The sequence below is a fragment of the Dama dama genome, chromosome 9 (genome assembly GCF_033118175.1).
Source record: "Dama dama isolate Ldn47 chromosome 9, ASM3311817v1, whole genome shotgun sequence".
In the NCBI taxonomy this organism is placed as follows: domain Eukaryota; kingdom Metazoa; phylum Chordata; class Mammalia; order Artiodactyla; family Cervidae; genus Dama; species Dama dama.
In genome coordinates, this window is record NC_083689.1 from 102376140 (window position 1) to 102396646 (window position 20507).

Consider the following 20507-nt stretch of genomic DNA (forward strand, 5'->3'; position numbering starts at 1 on the left):
TGTTCGGTCAGGTCACTCAGGACAGCTGTGCTCTTGGATTTGCACACCCCGCTGATCCACCAGTTCCTACACACATGGGTCTGCTTGCCCCCTGTCCCATTGTGACTGTTGCAATCCTTAGGCCAGACGGCTCTGCCTGCTAGCTTATTGAAGAAAAACATCTGCCCTTGTGATCTTTGCTAGCCTAAGGGTCCATGAAGACATGCCTCTAGCTGCCTGTTTCCCTGGTAACTGATGAGCTAAACTGACATCCATTGCCCCTTTACGTGGTGGCCTCCTTCTCCCCCAGGTAGCGAAGATGCCTGCCATGTCCTGCCTGCTGTTCACCGTGGGGAGGTTGCTCCAGGACCTTTTGCTCCAGACGAGAAGATCTCCCATCCAATAAACCATTGAGGCCACGGCCGCTGTCTCTGGGTTCTTACTTATAGTTGCTCTAGCCTTGCAAGCCTGCAGGGCACAGCACAATGCATGCCCAGCAGCTGTCTCAAAGTGTCTGGACCATCAGGGGCCGCACATCAATACTGACAGGCTCGATGTCCACTGCTCTCCAACTTATTCTCCAACCAGAGAAAGAAAAATCCTGAAGTTGCTTAGCTATTTTTCACATGCACACTTAGGAAGGAAAAATAAGCATACATAATGCTGTTCATAAAATGACTGAACGTTTATCTACTGCCATTAAAAAAAAAAAAAAAAAATGACACCACTGCCATCACCAGGCCTGGACCCACTCAGACGGTAAGTTTGACCTCAGGCACAAAAAGCAGACCTCGGTGCACCGCCAAGTGTGGGGGAACCATGGGGCAAGGAGAGCTCTCTGGGGTCCGGGGACACTTTACTCTCAGCTGCGGAGAAGGATTACAAAGGGGTGGGCATGGCTTTCTTGGCAGCAGAAGGAGGAGGAATAGAGAGAAGGCAGCTTGCAGGTGGCCCTCTGCTGCTCTCTGCTGCCCCCTCAGGCAACAGGTTGCAAGTTGTTTCAAGTTTACATGCACATGTATCACATGACTAAACCCACAGCTCTGAATACTAAAAGCTTTTATATTGTCACCTTAAATGAGTGAATTGTATGGTTTGTAAACTATCTCAACAAAGCTCCCAAGAAAAAAAGAAGTGAAAGTCACTCAGTTGTGTCCGACTCTTCGGGACCTCATGGACTGTATAGTCCATGGGATTCTCCAGGCCAGAATACTGGAGTGGGTAGCCTTTCCCTTCTCTGGGGGAACTTCCTCACCCAGGGATCAAACCCAGGTCTCCCACATTGCAGGCAGATTCTTCACCAGCTGAGCCACAAGGGCAGCCCAAGAATACTGGAGTGGGTAGCCTATCCCTTCTCCAGGGGATTTTCCCAGCCCAGGAATCGAACTGGGGTCTCCTGCACTGCAGGCGGATTCTTTACCAACTGAGCTATCGGGGAAGCCCTTCCAAAGAAAAAAACTATCCTGTAATCTCAAGTCGGGTAAACCATTGTCCAACCCCAAGGTCTGAAAACTCCCACAAAGATCTGGGCCATGGGAAAATGCATTCTCGGCCTCCCCAGCCCTGTCATGGTGTCTTCAAATGCTGAATTGCTCCTACTCGCACCAGGAGTCTGGTTGAGTAATCCCCTAATTGCACATGGGGTGGGGGGGTGGGGGTGGGGGTGGGGAAATGTCTCTGGGTGGGCTGCCCAGGCCAGTTCTGAATTCTTCCCCAAGGTGGCCTGCACCTTGACTTCCTCGCTTAGGAGGCAGCTCACAGATCCGGGGTGACTTTTATTTGGAAGTCTGTGTCCCACAGCAGAATCTCCTAGTCTGATGGTGCCCTTTTGTGGTGATTAACCCCCTCCCGTCCCACCAGCAGGAAGATGTACTGCCTTCTTTAGTTTTTTCAGTTCAAGGAGACTCAGTCTGTGAGACTGAAACCCTAAAGACCAGGCCTCTTCCTGGGGAGAGGTGTGATGCTAACTATGGAAAGAGCCAAAGAGGTTTGAGGGGAGAACAGAAAATACTTCGCTTCCTGCTGTTTCACTGCCTTCAATATCCACTCTGTCTTCCCAGGTTGTGCATGACCTTCCAGTCACTAGTCACAGTTGAGATGAAACCTTTTCAGCACTGCAGCCAAACACAGCTTCTTCCTCTGAGTGAACAGAAATGTCTTATTGCTTCAGTAAAGCCCTGAATCCCAGTGAAATTGATAATTCAGGTATCTTAGGAAAATTAGGTATGATGCTAAGACTTTTAGAATCTATTCACTGATAGGGTCTCAAAGGACAATTACAACTGAGGACTAATAACTTTAAGTTTGTGAGGCAGAATAGAAGATTTTGCAAAGAATCTAATCTTTATTCTGTGTGTGCTTGTGTGTGTGTGTGTGTGTGTGTGTGCGCGCGCGCACGCATGCGCGTGTGTGGTGGAAGGGAGTTCTCGCTCCAGTTTTCAAATGCAAATTGAAGTGGAAACAGGAAGGTGATATTGGAAGAAAAATTCTGTGGAAATTACATTGGGTTGTAAATTCCTTAGGAAAGACAAAGTACTATGTGATGGCAAAGTAATCAGTGGCTGTGAAACTAATGTTCTGCCTCATTCAGTTTCCATGGGCAGATGAGAATGAGATTCTTGAGAATTTACCTGCTTTATTCATAGTCGCTTAAACGTGGTGTTCAGTTCAGTTCAGCCGCTCAGTCGCGTCTGACTCTTTGCGACCCCGTAGACCGCAACACACCAGGCCTCCCTATCCATCATGAACTCCCAGGGTTTACTCAAACTCATGTCCATTGAGTCTGTGATGCCATCCAACCATCTCATCCTCTGTTGTCCCCTTGTCCTCCCACCTTCAATCTTTCCCAGTATCAGGGTCTTTTCTAACGAGTCAGCTCTTCGCATCAGGTGGCCAAAGTATTGGAGTTTCAACTTTAGCATCAGTCCTTCCAATGAACACCCAGGACTTAGCTCCTTTAGGATGGACTGGTTGGATCTCCTTGCAGTCCAAGGGACTCTCAACAGTCTTCTCCAACACCACAGGTCAAAAGCATCAATTCTTCAGTGCTCAGCTCTCTTTATAGTCCAGCTCTCACATCCATACATGACAACTAGAAAAACCATAGCCTTGACTAGATGGACCTTTGTTGGCAAAGTAATGTCTCTGCTTTTTCATATGCTGTCTAGGTTGGTCATAATTTTCCTTCCAAGGAGCGACTGTCTTTTAATTTCATGGAAGCAGTCATCATCTGCAGTGATTTTGGAGCCCCCCCAAAATAAAATCAGCCACTGTTTCCACTGTTACTCCATCTATTTGCCATGAAGTGATGGGACCGGATGCCATGACCTTAAGTTTTCTGAATGTTGAGGTTTAAGCCAACTTTTTCACTCTCCTCTTTCACTTTCATCACATGGTGTTAGCATCAGCTATATCCATCAAAGTGGGGAAGGGAGGTGAATGCTCAGCTGCCATCATTCATGAAACTAGGAGCCTTGCTTAAACATCTGTTTGCTCTGCCAGGTAATGTAAATAATGCCATAGAGTGTGTAATCAATCACCCAGTGCTTTCGATCGCTGCCTCAGCAATAATTAACAAGGAGTGTGGTGGGTCAACAGCAAGTGCAACTCTCTGAAGCAAAGATAATGTCTTGGCTTCCCCCAAAGGACACATATTACAAGTTTTCTTTTGAAGAGTTCTGATGGTGCATAAATGAATACTGAATTCCTATCCCCTGAACTTCAGGCTCTTATATCCAAATGTCTACCCAACAGATCCATTTGCGTGTTTATCTCAAACGCAACCCGTTCAAAACTGAATTTATTTTGTCTTTCCCAAACCTGCTCCTCCAAGTCGTCCTCATCTCAGCGGCAGCTCCATCCTTCTGGGTGTACAAATGCAGAAAGGTTAGAGTCATCACAGACTCCTGTCTTCCTTAAATACCTGCATTCAGTGTCAACAAATTCCATGTAATCTAGCTTTAAAATATAATGCAGACTAAGCATTTCTCGCCACATCCATTGCTACCAATGCTACTGTCATCTCTCACTTGAATTACTGCAACGGTCTCCTAACCAGTCCTGCATTGCCCTTTTCTCAAGCCATTCTGATTCCAGCTTCCAAAGTGTTTTATCTAAAACACGTGTCAGATCGGGTCACTTTTGTTAGATACTTTCAGTGAGCAACCATGTTATTCAAACTAAAAAGCAGACTTCATACAGTGACCTACAAGTCATGAAACAATTTATTCTACCCCTTTGCCTTTCTGACCTCTTATTATACTTCCTCTTATTCTGTTTTGAGTATCCTGGGCCCCTTACTATTCCTCAAAACACCAGACACCTCACATCTTTGCACTTGCTGTCTCTTCTCTGGAATGCTCCCCCACATCCCAGAGGCATATGCCTCCCTTTCTCATTTTCTTCAAAACTTTACTCATGTCTCTCTGTTTTTTTCACATTGATTTTTCTGCTCTGTGTTGTGTTCCTGACTTCCTCCATGCTTTTTTATGTTAACCTGTAATTTGTTCATTTTCACTGCTATGAAATATTTCATTGTATGAATGTGCCACAGTCCATTTATTCATTCTGTTGATAGATACTTATGTTGTTTCCAGTGTTTTCCTATTGCAAATATTCCTCCTTGAACACAGCTCCTGGTGCAAAACTGCTGGATTATATGCCTGTGCATCTTCAACTTTGATATATAATACTAAATTGTTTTTCCAAAATAGCTAGATCAATTTATAGACTCACCAACAATGTATAATTGTATTATCTGTCCTCATCCTTATCAGTATTTTAAAATATTCCCAATCTTGTAGGTTGTAAATCATCTTTAATAATGGTTGTAATTTGCATTTTTCTGGCTATTAATAATGTTGAACCTCTTTTAATGTATTTATTGACTGTATTTAGATTTCAACAAAGATCCATCCAGTCAAAGCTTTGGTTTTTCCAGTAGTCATGTATGGATGTGAGAGTTGGACTATAAGGAAAGCTGAGCACCGAAGAATTGATGCTTTTGAACTGTGGTGTTGGAGAAGACTCTTGAGAGTCCCTTGGATTGCAAGGAAAGCTAGTCCATCCTGAAGGAGATCAGTCCTGGGTGTTCATTGGAAGGACTGATGTTGAAGCTGAAGCTCCAATACTTTGGCCACCTGATGCAAAGAGCTGACTCATTTGAAAAGACCCTGATGCTGGGAAAGATTGAGGGCAGGAGGAGAAGGGGACGACAGAGGATGAGATGGTTGGATGGCATCACCAACTCAATGGACATGAGTTCGAGTAAACTCCGGGAGTTCGTGATAGACAGGGAGGCCTGGTGTGCTACAGTCCATGGGGTCTAAGTCGACTGAGCGACTGAGCTGAACTGATACTTTATCAAGATAAGGGAATGCCCTTCTGAGTTTGCCGAGAATCTTTTATTTCACATGGATGTTAACATTGAGCAAATACTTTCTCTGCATCTACTAGATAAAGGGTCTTCAAACTACGACCCACAGTCTGAATTCAGTCCACAATTTTTTTGCAGGGGTCAGGGGGTACATAAAATGTTGCTGGAAAACAGACACACCCTTTAGTTTAGTATGTATATATGACTGCTTCTACTACAGTGGCAGAATTTTGTGATTCCAACAGAATGTATAGCCTGCAAAGCTGAAAAATATTTACTGTCTAGCTAAGTACTTTACAGAAAGTGTTTGCCAACTAGCTAGATGATTAAGTGACTTTTTTTTTTTTTTTTTACATCTGATCATGTGGTTTTGCTGATTCTTCTCAAATCACTCACCCACATCCATTCTCTGCCCTTTCGGCTCTGGTCCCCAGCAGGCTGATCCTTACCGCTGGCATTCCACCCCCAAGCTCCCTGCCACTGACTTCCCTTGGGGGGCAGGGTGGACACCAACAAATGAGAGGCACTAGCCTGAGATGGGAGGGTGGTCCCCTCCGAGGGTCAGTTCTGACAGTGATCATCACAGTTCTGACTTGTACGGTTCTGGCAGAGGTTGCCTTTCTCTATGATGACCACCAGTGATGGTTAAATTCTCTTCCATAAATTGATCTCTCACTGGCACTTCCAGTCTTTGCCCCCTCAGGCCTAGAGGTCTCTGGCTATTTCTGGTTACCAGATGCCCTCTTAATTTCAGTGGTGTCTCTTGAAGTAGGCTTTATTCTTGACAGCTTCAACAAACCCCATCTTGTGGAAAAGAGCCTGGAGTTTGCAGCTTGCCAAAGAGCTGGCTTATTTCTTCTTGAACCATGTTTGCAGGTTAAATTTTCCTAGAGTTTATCAATTTTATTAAGATTTCAAATTTATCAGGATTAAGTTATAATATCATTTGCCTTTTAAATATCTGCTTTATATGGCATTCTGACCCTTTTATATTGTAATATTTTTTATTTATAAATTCTGTTAACTTTTTACATTAGAACTTGCTAGATTTGTCTCAATTTATTAGTGTCTTCAAAAAAGCAACTTTTGGCTCAGGTCATCATGTCATAATAAACTTATTTCCTATTTCATTAATTTCTATTATGTTCATGATTTCATACCTTCTATTTTCTTTAGGTGTGGTCACTTATTCTTTTCATACCACATTAAACTGGATGCTTAGCTCATTACTTTGTAAACTTTATTTTTTCCAATGTAAGTAAGTATATAGGTCATAAATTTTCATCTAAGCACAATTTAAGCTGTATCCCATGAACTTTTAAAAACAACTCTATTGAGATATAATTCACATATCATACAATTCACCAAAGTGAATAAATCAATAGTTTTTGATATATTACATTATTAATCTTTCTAAATTGTGGCAAAATATAGATAAAAGTTGCCATTTTAACCATTTGAGGTGTACGGTTCAGTGACGTTAACGACTCTCAGTGTAGTGCAGTCATCACCACTATTCCCGAAACATCTTTACTGCAACCAGGAACTTTGTAGCCATTAAGCATTGATTCCCCATTTCCTCTCCCCTAATGGGAAATAGATGGGGAAACAGTGGACACAGTGGCTGACTTTATTTTTCTGGGCTCCAAAATCACTGCAGATGGTGATTGCAGCCATGAAATTAAAAGACGCTTACTCCTTGGAAGGAAAGTTATGACCAAGCTAGACAGCATATTAAAAAGCAGAGACATTACTTTGCCAACAAAGGTCTGTCTAGTCAAGGCTATGGTTTTTCCAGTGGTCATGTATGGATGTGAGAGTTGGACTGTGAAGAAAGCTGAGCGCCGACAAATTGATGGTTTTGAACTGTGGTGTTGGAGAAGACTCTTGAGAGTCCCTGGGACTGCAAGGAGATCCAACCAGTTCATCCTAAAGGAGATCAGTCCTGGGTGTTCATTGGAAGGACTGGTGCTGAAGCTGAAACTCCAATATTTTGGCCACCTCATGCAAAGAGTTGACTCCTTAGAAAAGACCCTGATGCTGGGAGGGATTGGGGGCAGGAGGAGAAGGGGATGACAGAGGATGAGATGGCTGGATGGCATCACTGACTCGATGGGCATGGGCTTGAGTGGACTCCAGGAATTGGTGATGGACAGGGAGGCCTGGCATGCTGCAATTCATGGGGTCGCAAAAAGTCAGACATGACTGAGCGACTGAACTGAACTGAACTGAATCCCTGGTAAACACTTAACGTACTTTCTATCTCTATGAATTTACCTGTTTTGGATATTTCATATAGGTGGAATCATACAATGTTTTTCCTTTTATATCTGACATATTTCACTTAACATAATTTTTTCAAGGGTCAATCATGTGGTAGCATTATTAAGAACTTCATTCCTTTTGATAGCTGAGTAATATTCCATTGCATGTATATACCATGTTTTACTCATTCATCTGTCAGCAGACACTTGGATTGTTTCTACCTTTTGACTATTGGATAATACTACAATAAACATTGGCATACAATTATCTGTTCCAGGGCCTATTTTCAGGAGTGGAATTGCTGGGTATTTTGATAATTCTGTGTTGAGGTTTTTGAGGAAGAAACAGTTTCCGATAGTGGTTGAACCATTTTATACTTTTACATTCCTATCAGTAATGTACAAGGGCTGCAATTTCTCCACATTGTGTCATCAAAACTTATTTTCTTTTTTTTTTCTTTTTAAAAACTATCACAGCCATTCTAGTGAGTGTGAAGTGGTATCTCATTTGCATATCTTTCTTTGAGAAATGTATAATCAAATCTTTTGCCCATTTTTAAATTGGGTTCCTTGTGTGTATTGAGTTATAGGAGTTTTTATATATTCTGGATTTTATGGTTTTTCATATTACATAAAAATAAGTCATTACCTTTTTAACTAATAACATATTAACTACCTTAGGTAAAATGTGTTATTATTAACATAGAGATCGGTGTGGCTTCACAGAGGATTGTGGCTTCACTCTAAGTCCTGTTCTCAAACTCGAGGCAGATTTGCTGCTGACTTCCTTCTAGCTACAACCAAGTCACATAAACCACCACCATGATGGTTTCATCACTGTTTTTTTCCCACATAAAATTTTTTAATGAATTGTATATATCTGTATGTGTATATATATATATTTATCTTTGTAAGGATGGAATTCTAAAGGGAAAGAGTAAAAGCACAGAAACCCAGAGACTATAGATTATACTTTACAATGCAGTAGGAAAGCATATTGGAAGAACTACTCCATTTAGAACTTTTCTCTTCACTTCTGCTTCAAAATAATACAGAGGAAGGAGTAAGTCATGTTCTTCATTTCATTTCCTGGGACCTTTTATCACAACTGACAGCGGCTTCACTGGGATGTGGAGAAAAGGAGTGAGCGAAGGTGTCCTTGGCTATCTGATCTCCTCTAGCTACCTGCCAGGCCAAGGAAATGGCTCTCCTCGCTATGTGCTCTAGGCAAGGACCTGCAAAGTGTGGACAATGAGGGGGTCAGATAAGGCAAGTCCGCTGGACCCAGCGCTCCTTACCTTCTTGTGAGTTTTGCGTGAGTACGCAAAGGGAGTAGAGTTAATGAGGGGCGAGGAAGAAATTGGGTGAGGAGGACGGGGGGGCGCGGATTACAGGAAGCAGGAGAATCAATCGATCTGGTCCTCACACTCTGGGCAAGCTACCAATTTAGAAACTTTTTCATTTGTTGGCATTAAATTGACCTTTGCCTGTTTAACTTTTCTTGTAACACTGCACAAAGCTGGCACTGCCCTCTCAATCACAAACTCACTTGTGGAAAATAGAAGTTTGGAAAAAAAAAATTGCTTCTTAAGTGCTTATTTTGGTGTTTAATTACTCATCATCATGATTAGAAACTCCAACTGGAAATGGCCCAGTCCTTTCCAGACCTCTGAACAAAACATTATTAGGACTTTCTACACAGTCAAAAATAAGTGGAAGAGGCTCAAGGTAAGGGTCCCAAACAAGATGTCTGGGCAAAAGGCTACCAGTGAGATTTTAAGATTGGATATAAGTAAAGAAGTATATTCAGTAAGAACTACAGGTCACTGGTTCACTACCCTATTGGACTTCAAGCTCTAGGAGGGCAGAGAGATTTCTCATTGGTATATCCTTAGTGCCAGACATAATACATATCTTTTTTGAGTGTATGAATGAGTCTCATAACTGGTAAGTTTTATTTTATAAAACTTAGTTTTTTTAAAAATGGTGATATAAGAAAAATTTTATATTAGAAATGCTAATTATGATATTTAAAAATAACATTTCAAATGAGGGAATTACTTTCATTCAAAAAATTTTTCCTTAGTGTATGTAGCTCAGCATTTCCTTCTATATCATGTTTTAAGTGTTTGTAAGAAATACCACAAGGTGGCATACAAAGCCTCATGAAGACACTGCTATTTTTTTGGTCAAATTTTACTCTATGCTCACAGAACAACTCCCTTAAACCCTGGTAAGAGGGACTCACTCCGGGCTTTTGGCTTACAGGCTGCGCTCCGGCCTCCTGACAGTGTCCCTCAGCATAGAGGCTCACAGGGCCCAGGGACGTGCCCCTTTGCCACCGGGAGAACCTCTTCAAAGGCCTCCCTCCCAGGGGGGTGGCAGAGGCGGAGATCACACTCCAAAGGCTGGGGCTGGCCAGAGGGTGCATCTGCAGGGGCCCAAATGGAGGAGTGGTGCAGCAGGGGGCGGCGGAAAGTCGTTCTTGGGGGAGGATGGAGTGGAGACGAAGGATGCTCTGCTATCAAAGGAGGCCAGCTATCCCTGCTTTGCCACTTATTCATGTCAGGCTGGAGGAGTCCAAGAATTCGAGGAAGCCTGAGGCACATTTGCTGACGCAGAAACAGTTTATTAGCTTGATTTATAACTTCTCAATATTTAGGTATGTATACCATATGGTATATATATGGTATATTAAAATCTATTTTCACTCTTGACAGGGCCCTGTAAACATTAAGATAAGATTATGTGTATCTATCTAATTTGTAGGTATTTCCTGTGTATTTGTTTATTTAATATCTGTATTTTAGAATCTACATTAGAATCCTGAGATTTCAGTAATAAAAATCAGCATTTTTATTTGAATAGCTTATATTCACTATCAGGAAATAAAGTAACTTTCAGCACAAATGGCCTTTAGTAAAACCTGCAAACAAAGATGAGTTTTGGCAGTCACTGCATCAATCCACCAAGACTCTAGTGTTCCTCCTTCCGAGGCCTACAATAGGACTGCACTAGGCATGGCTAGGTGGCTAGGTTTTGTTTGTTTTTTAAGCTTTTGTTTAGACTCTTACACAACAATTGTATTGAGATATAACTCTCATAAAATTCAGCTTCTTAAAAGTGTACAATTCAGTGGATCTTAGTATTTTCAGTTACACATCCATCACCATTAACTTTAGAACACTACTGACCCTACGAAGAGAAACCTGTACCCACCAGCAGTGCCTGACTAGATCTGACCGTTTTGACGGGAGTAAGGAGGATGTCCGCGTCTTCCCACTGACTGAGCCAGCCAGAGCTCAGTTCACCTTGCTCTCCCCTTGCCTTGGTGACGGGGCTGTTCCAGAAGTCAGTTGCTTTCAGCCTGCACCCTGGAGTGAGGGTGAAAGCGGAGCCTTAATGAACCAAGAGGGTGGCTAAGAAGTGAAAGTCTTATTTTAAGCCACTAAGAATTTGGGGTGATTTGTAGACAGAGTGTAGTGTAACCCAACAAGATCAGTACACATAGGATGAAGGTCTGTTTGAGAAAGTATTTAGGGAAGCAGAATTCTAAAAGAAAAAAAGGTTTAGAAACTATAATTCTAAAATGACTCATTACTAATTACCCTGTTACAGTGGGAAAAGAGTTACTCAGATATTGAAAAGAAAGTCACTTCATTTGAGTTAAGAAAAGGAAAGCTGACCACTTACATTTACCAAAGAGATTTCAGTATGACTCCATCATCAACTTTGTTCTGCTAATGGGAGGAAGATAGGAATCACGGTTTGAGACAACTATGTTTTCTTAGGCGTTCTCTGTGGAATTCTATGTGGAATCTATTTGGTCTGCGATACAAGATGAAGTTTTTTATTTCTTTCCTCTAATTATTTTTCATTTTGAGTTCAGTTCAGTCACTCAGTCGTGTCCGACTCTTTGTGACCCAATGGACTGCAGCACACCAGGCTTCCCTGTCCATCATCAACTCCCGGAGTTTACTCAAAACTCATGTCCATCGAGTCGGTGATGCCATCCAGTCATCTCATCCCTGTTGTCATCCCCTTCTCCTTCTGCCCTCAATCTTTCCCAGCATCAGGGTCTTTTCCAATAGGTCAGTTCTTCACATCAGGTGGCCAAAGTATTGGAGTTTTAGCTTCAGCTTCAGCATCAGTCCTTCCAATGAATACCCTGGACTGATTTCCTTTAGGATGGACTGGTTGGATCTCCTTGCAGCCCACAGGACTCTCAAGAGTCTTCTCCAACACCACAGTTCAAAAGCATCAATTCTTTGGTGCTTAGCTTTCTTTATAGTCCAACTCTCACATCCATACATGACTACTGGAAAAACCATAGCTTTGACCATATAGACCTTTGTTGGCAAAGTAATGTCTCTGCTTTTTCATATGCTGTCTAGGTTGGTCATAACTTTCCTTCCAAGGAGCAAGCATTTCATTTCATGGCTGCAATCACCATCCGCAGTGATTTTGGAGCCCAGAAAAATAAAATCTGACACTGCTTCCACTGTTTCCTCAACTATTTGCCACAAAGTGATGGGACTGGATGCCATGATCTTGGTTTTCTGAATGTTGAGCTTTAAAAGCCAACTTTTTCACTCTCCTATTTCTCTTACATCAAGAGGCTTTTTAGTTCCTCTTCACACTCTGCCATAAGGGTGGTGTCATCTGCATATCTGAGGTGACTGATATTTCTCCCGGCAATCTTGATTCCAGCTTGTGCTTCTTCCAGCCCAGCATTTCTCATGACGTACTCTGCATACAAGTTAAATAAGCAGGGTGACAATATACAGCCTTGATGAACTCCTTTTCCTATTTGGAACCAGTCTGTTGTTCCATGTCCAATTCTAACTGTTGCTTCCTGACCTGCATACAGATTTCTCAGGAGGCAGGTCAGGTGGTCTGGTATTCCCATCTCTTTCAGAATTTCCCACGGTTTATTGTGATCCACACAGTCAAAGGCTTTGGTATAGTCAATAAAGCAGAAGTAGATGTTTCTCTGGAACTCTCTTGCTTTCCAATGATCCAGCAGAGGTTGGCAATCTGTTGTGTGTGTGGCTTGTGTGATCTATATTCCTCACCAGATGGTGAGTCTTTTGGGGACAAGGCACACATAGCTTTTATGTATCCTACAACATTCTTCAAAGTGCTTTAATAAAAATATTTGTTGAGCAAAGTTGTAACTATTATAGAAATTATAGTTTAAAATCTTTGATAGCAGTTATTTTATAATTTTCTTTTTTTTTCCATTTATTTTTATTAGTTGGAGGCTAGTTACTTTACAATATTGTAGTGGGTTTTGCCATACATTGACATGAATCAGCCATGGATTTACATGTGTTCCCCATCCCGATCCCTCCTCCCGCCTTCCTCCCCATCCTATCCCTCTGGGTCTTCCCAGTGCACCAGCCCCGAGCACCTGTCTCATGCATCCAACCTAGGCTGGTGTTCTGTTTCACCCTTGATAGTATACTTGTTTCAGTGCTATTCTCTCAGAACATAATTTTATAATTTACTTTTTTAAGACTGCAGAAAAAAATTTATTAATGGATGCTTTTGACTTTAATATATACTATGGAAATGCACACATGTTTTTAAGCCAATATATAGTTTCAGATCCTAATCCTTAGCCTGTCTAACAAGGTGAACTTACCAATACCCTGTAGGAGCCCATTAAGTAACTACAGTATTTTTAGATGTTTCAATGACATAGGAATAGGTTCCATTTAACACATTCAATAAATATTTATTAATGCAGTTCTAGGTAGTTCAAACAGTTTTTAAAAGGGGGGAATATTTTTTAAAAAATGGAAACTGAAAACATGGTAACAATACCAAAGTTTTGAGTTGGAATTTAGTTTACTTCCCAATAAGCAAGCATGCTTTGCCTGTTGTTTTTGTAGAAGAAACAATGATATCCATATATTACATGCTTCCTTTGCCTAAATATATATATACATATATATATATATATATATATATATATATATATATATATATATATATGCACTGACATTCAAATGAAGAACTTCAGATAAATTAAATAATTACAAAATAAACCTTCAGGATTTAGTCATTAAGAGTTTGTCAAGATACTTTTTCTATGTAATCTTTTTGAATGGAAAAGATAAGATTCAAGGTGATATATTCTCTAAACAGCACTTTAAATGAATTTTTATGTTTACTAAGTTAAGTACTCAAGGACTTGGTTTGAAGAGTCCAAAAGACTAAAAGTCTGCTTTTCAAGAGCATTATGATCTTCCATCAGTGGAGAGATTTTGGCATTTCTGTATTCTAATAGCTCACGATCCTTGCTTGACGTCAGTAACTCGCTATCGACTACTCCAATGGCCGCATCTTCCACCAGAATACTTGCTTGGTATGCTCCAACTGGAAGCTCAGGCATTCCAACATAGTCATGATCCGCCACTACTGCACCGTGTAAGGGATGGAGACCATCTGAAAGAAGGAACACAAGTTTGCCTTTCAGAACCATAATTAAACCACTTTAAAATGAAATAATGTAAAATAAGGAATAAAATCCTAAGTAATACAAATTAACTATCAAGATTAATTTCTGGTGGGTTCTCTTATCTCCTAAATAAATACATTGTTGAAGAATGAATAAAATGATATATGAATTTGACAGTTCATGCATACAGAATTCAGGAGAGATCAAAGAATTAAGAGAGTCAGACTTTTAAAAAAAAAATAGGAATAATATAAAGGAAAAAAAATAATAAAAATAGGAATAATATAAAGGGATTTTTTTTTTTACAAGTTAAAAAAATTTTTTTTATTGTGGTACTATTGATTTACAATGTTGTGTTAGTTTCAGGTGTATAGCAAAGAGAATCTGTTATATACATATACCATATATCCAACTTTTGGGGGGTTCTTTTTGCTATAGGCCATTACAGAGTATTTTCTTGATCTGTCTTTGGTAGGTGTAAGTGAGGGGGTGGAAAGGGCTGAGAATCATGGTATAGCTTAAAAACAAAAGTTATAAACTATATTTTTGATGTTGATGATATCCTTAATATATATCTCAAAGCATTTCTGGATGCATTTATGGGGTCCTGAAAGATATTTTAACAAATGGAATTGTTAAATCCTTATATTTACAACTTTAGATAATTCTTTAACCTTTATAGAATTCATATTAGGACAATAACATCAACTTGTCACACTGTGAAGTGATAAACTACAGTGAAGATAAAGTTCCTAGAATCAGGTGTATATAACAGGTATGCGCAAGTAGGCAGGCTACAATGGATTAGATTAATTAGCTTCCTTAAGTCTAACTTAATATTAAAATGCTCATGAACTTTCAAGGTGTACCTAAATCCATACTAAAATACTGACAAGGAATTTTCCTTGTCAGTATTTTATTCTATTTTCAGCAAATTTATCTTCACTATCAGGGGAAAAAAGTGCTTAGAATGAGGGTTAAATAGATAGCAAAGCAGCGGAATCTTTATAAACAAAGGTTAATGTAGATAAAAGAATTCCTCCCTACATAGTATTCTAATTCATTACAACAAAGAACTATTCCACTACTACTGATTAGCTTCCTGGACCCCTGTCTTCTCTTTCTGGATTGTCTCCCAAAACAGTAACAGAATCTCTTAAAAGATTTTAATAGCTTAGTTCAGTTCAGTTCAGTTCAGTTGCTCAGTAGTGTCCAACTCTTTGCGACTCCATGAATCGCAGCATGCCAGACCACCCTGTCCATCACCAACTCCCGGAGTTTACTCAAACCCATGTCCATCGAGTCGGTGATGCCATCCAACCATCTCATCCTCTGTCGTCCCCTTCTCCTCCTGCCCCCAATCCCTCCCAGCATCAGGGTCTTTTCCAATGAGTCAGCTCTTCGCATGAGGTGGCCAAAATACTGGAGTTTCAGCTTCAGCATCAGTCCTTCCAATGAACACCCAGGACTGATCTCCTTTAGGATGGACTGGTTGGATCTCCTTGCAGTCCAAGGGACCCTCAAGAGTATTCTCCAACACCACAGGTCAAAAGCATCAATTCTTCAGCGCTCAGCTTTCTTTATAGTCCAGCTCTCACATCCATACATGACCACTGGAAAAACCATAGCCCTGACTAGACAGACCTTTGTTGGCAAAGTAATGTCTCTGCTTTTTAATATGCTATCTAGGTTGGTCATAACTTTCCTTCCAAGGAGTAAGCATCTTTTAATTTCATGGCTGCAATCACCATCTGCAGTGATTTTTGAGCCCCAAAAAATAAAGTCTGACACTGTTTCCACTGTCTCCCCATCTATATCCCATGAGGTGATGGGACCAGATGCCATGATCTTAGTTTTCTGAATGTTAAGCTTTAAGCCAACTTTTTCACTCTCCTCTTTCACTTTCATCAAGAGGCTTTTTAGTTCCTCTTCACTTTCTGCCATAAGGGTGGTGTCATCTGCATATCTGAGGTGACTGATATTTCTCCTGGCAATCTTGATTCCAGCTTGTGCTGCTTCCAGCCCAGCATTTCTCATGATGTACTCTGCATATAAGTTAAATAAGCAGGGCGACAATACACAGGCTTGACGTACTCCTTTTTTAGAACCCTCAAATTTTGAGTTCAAGAAACAGCAAAAGGAACATCAACAGCTCATTTAGACTAGAGATCAATGAAAGTTTCTCAGAGCAGATAAATGTGCTAATATATCCCAGAACATGATTCCACCATACTTATACTAATATTGGAAGGACTGATGTTGAAGCTGAAACTCCAATACTTTGGCCATCTGATGCGAAAAGCTGACTCATTTGAAAAGACCCTGATGCTGGGAAAGATTGAAGGTGGGAGGAGAGGGGGACAACAGAGGATGAGATGGTTGGATGGCATCACCCCCTCAATGGACATGAGTTTGAGTAAACTCCGGGAGTTGTGTGATGGACAGGGAGGCCCTGGCATGCTTCAGTCCATGGGGTCGCAAAGAGTCGGACGCGACTGAGTGACTGAACTGAACTGAACTGAATATGTGAAAAGCTAACTGAATCTATTCCAACCCTGTAAGCCACACATTTATGAACTTTAAATTTACAAACATCAAAAAATCAAACAAAGCTATGCTCTTTCCTAATAGGTGGCGTAAGTAGACTTGGGCTTGTATGGACATTTAGTTTTGCCCATTTACTTCTTCATTAGGGAAAGTGTACCTGGTATTTTAGTTTTGAGAGGTTTTCTAAGTTTAACCTCACCAATTCTTATTAATGCAAAAGCAGTAATTACATTGAAAATGCTGTTAAGATACACATAGTTATGATGGAAATAAAAGTATGGATAATTGAAGGTGATAACAAAATAATTCTATGTTAGTAGGCAATGAAATGCTGAACAAGAGAACAATTCTGAAAGATAAAAAAAAATCATGCAACCCATGAGATGTGCTATGCTCAATAGTAGCAGGAAAGAGGAAAAAATGATTGGTGAAATCAAAACACCTTTAGAATGTGTTGCTAGAGGTTCAACATCAAAGTTTGCTATTAGTCTGTTAATAACAGAGAAACCTAGGTAGTCATTTAAAATAACTTGAAAGGTTAAGTAGGGTAAAAATGTTGCTGATGAAATTTTTCCATAAGTCGTGGAGAATTTCATAGGTTCAGGGTACAATGCCACAATGTATTAGTGAGAACAGTTACTATAAGCATTTTAAGTATTCTAAATTGGATCTTTGCAGAGATCTTTGATGAAGGAAGTTTTCTGTCTCAAAATGTTTTTCCATACAGATAAAGCAGGTCTACTATAGAAAAATATGTTCAGTAAACATGTATCAACAGGGAAACTATGGATAGATGTAAAGTTTTTAGAAGTTATCCCTTTGATTTCCTGAAAATGAATTCAAAGACCTTGAGGGTAAGCACCTCCTAGTTACACAGACTTTGAAACAAAAGGACTTGATCAACCTCACTTGTTTGTAAAAGATGAGAGCGTCCATATGTAACCAATATACATATCTGAATGTATACACACACACTTTCTTTTAAGTAAGCTTTAAAGTAACTGAGTGGGACAAAACTGCAGCGAATCGGGATTATACTCAGCAAAGTCTACACAAGTTACTCTGTATGCAATGGAAAACTACTCTGGAGATTTCAAGTTGCCTTTGTACAGAAAAAACAATTCTCATTCATTTGGAAAGGTCAAATATGTTTCCATCCTACTTTGTTCTAAATCTAGTGAAGCCAACAGAAATGTTCTTTAACTTCAGAAAAGATTACCAAAGATTTACCAGAAAGAGAGTTTTGAGGCCTTAACATGAATGCTGAAATAATACTATTTTAGATATATTGGATTATTATAAAATATATTACTAAAATTATTTTCACCTACTTTTTTTTAACATGATTACTAGAAAATTTTAAATTATATATTACATAGTTTTTTCATTATATAGCTATTAGACAGTACTAATTTAGAATAATCCTGAGTTATGGATAAAGAAAAGAACAAGATAAGTTTTTGCCCCCAATATAAACAGAAAACAAAACCGTATTAAAGGACTAATCTACTCAGTCACATTACATGATAGAATTTACTTAATTTTTATTTTTTCATTCTATTGATTTAGTTACTAATATAAATGCTTGATGAAAGCATTATTTCAGTTTTGACCAGACTGATTAAGTCTTTAGTTTCTCAGAAGCAGAGGTATTTTCAAGACATGTCAGGAAGATGTTATCAGCAGTCTTGACATACTTTTCCTTATTTAGTCTTAGAGTAAAAAACAAAGTGAGATAAGAATGTTAAAATTTCACTAAGAAGAAAAATAAAAAGCACATATTAAAACCAAAGCCTCAGAAAAGTCTCAGTGATTTGGATTAACTTATTTTTTTCCAAGAAAAAAAGTATAAACTTTCAGGACAATTTTCTAATTCTGAAATGAAGTGTCTTGACTAATCCTATACATGGTCTGATATCCTAAAACTAGTACAATGTGTTGCCCTACTAGTACTTTTCTCAGGATAAAATAAATAACTGTAATTTGATACTACTTAATTATTATAGTAGCTAAACCAATACTAACAGAGAACTAAATGATTCTTGAGATGACATAACTAAGAGGTCAAAGGAAGGCACTTTGCAGAAACTACAATTGGTCTTCATACCCCAAGGGTTGCACCACGGATGTGGAGGTGGGGGAGAACAGGGCCATTTCATACAAGGGACCTGGGCATGCGTGGATTTTGGTATCCATAATAGGGGTCCTGGAACTGACCCTCTGTGGATACCAACAGATGACTGTGTAGTAATAATAAAGTGAAGCTTTATTTAATATAGGGACTAAGCTTTGTTTTCTGTTGTGAGTGCAGACCATAACTGTGTTAGGCAGAATAGTGGACCCCTAATGGCAGCTATCAGAGAAGCCAATGGCACCCCACTCCAGTACTCTTGCCTGGAAAATCCCACGGACGGAGAAGCCTGGTAGGCTGCAGTCCATGGGGTTGCTAGGAGTTGGACACGACTGAGCTACTTCCACTTTCACTTTTCACTTTCATGCATTGGAGAAGGAAATGGCAACCCACTCCAGTGTTCTTGCCTGGAGAATCCCAGGGACGGGGGTGCCTGGTGGGCTGCCGTCTATGGGGTCGCACAGAGTCGGACACGACTGAAGTGACTTAGCAGCAGCAGCAGCAATGGTAGCTATGTACTAATTCATGAACCTTGTGATTATGTTACCTAACATGGTAAAGAAGGATTAGGGTAGTGATGGAATTAAGGTTGCTAACCAACTGACCAATTAACCTTAAAGTAGGGAGAGTATCTTGGATTATCAGGATGGGCCCAAGCATAAGTGTCCTGAAACGCAGAAGATGAAGGAAGAATAGGAGGCTGGAGTGATGTAACGTGAGAAGAACTCTACCCCACTGCTGGCTTTTAAGACAGGAAGAGGACCACAAGTCACGTGATGTGAGCAGCCTCTGGAAGGTGGAAAATGCACAAAAACCCCCTCTTGAGCCTCCAGAAAGGAACACAGCCCTGCTATGCCTTACTGTAGCCCATTGAGACCTACACTGGATTTCTAAGTACAGAACCATGAGACAGTAAGCTTGTGTTGTTTTAAGCCACTAAATTTGTCATAAATTGTTACGGCAGCAATGGGAAACTTATAAAAGAATAAAAACCATTTCACAAACTGTGAGATGCAATCAGACCAAGGCCTTTAGGGGAGGCAGACACATAGTGATCATGATAATTTCCAATCAAAACAAAATTACTCAAAATCTATGTCACATACAATAATGAGGAGTCAATAACATTTTTCCACTCAAAGGAAAATATTATGATTATGAAGAGACACGATGGTATGGCATAAAATTTCTTGTTAAAATAGTCTTGAAAAGGTGCCTGGAACTGAACTAGACAGACAGACACATAGGCCTGCTTAAAACAGCAATGAGAAACACTGTCAACCTAGTACTGAATGTGCTCCGTCTGGATAAGAATGGGTGAGAAGTTGGCAACAGAAGGATGGTGAGCTTTAATGCAGTTATGGTATCTCGAAGCTGGTAAGAGCAACAATGCAGACAAATTCATAGTCCTTTTGGCTACACTATGCTCAAATTTATGTCAAAAGAATGGGATGACTACTCAGAGACATTATATTTGCTTTAAATTTAGTTCAAAGACTTTAAAATCAGCTTTTGAGGTGAAGATTTTGAGGAAATATGTGATACTAGAGGAAAAGATGACAGAAATCACGTTTGTTTTGAATTTCTACAAATAAGAGAAACATAAAAACAGACCAGAGTAAACAAGAACTGGACTCCAGGATAGCTAGATTAGTACTTCTCTTGATTACAAAGAAAAAATAATTTTATCCATCAATCTCAGGTTCCTTATATGTACACTAGTACTAATTTTGCAATTTCCTTTGT

At 39.9% G+C, this 20507-nt stretch overlaps 1 protein-coding gene across 4 annotated transcripts in view; it reads right to left on the reverse strand.

Annotated features, from left to right (window-relative positions):
* Positions 1 to 12893: 12893 nt before the first annotated feature.
* The window catches only part of GIN1 (gypsy retrotransposon integrase 1), a 32747-nt gene continuing 25133 nt past the window's right edge, over positions 12894 to 20507 (reverse strand). Inside the window, exon 6 of one of the 4 annotated variants that reach the window (XM_061152110.1) lies at positions 12894 to 14070. In XM_061152110.1, the coding sequence (XP_061008093.1) occupies positions 13796 to 14070 (275 nt within the window). In that variant the 3' untranslated portion in view covers positions 12894 to 13795. The remainder of the gene's footprint in view (positions 14071 to 20507) is intronic. The other 3 variants (XM_061152109.1, XM_061152108.1, XM_061152107.1) reach the window with 3 other exon arrangements.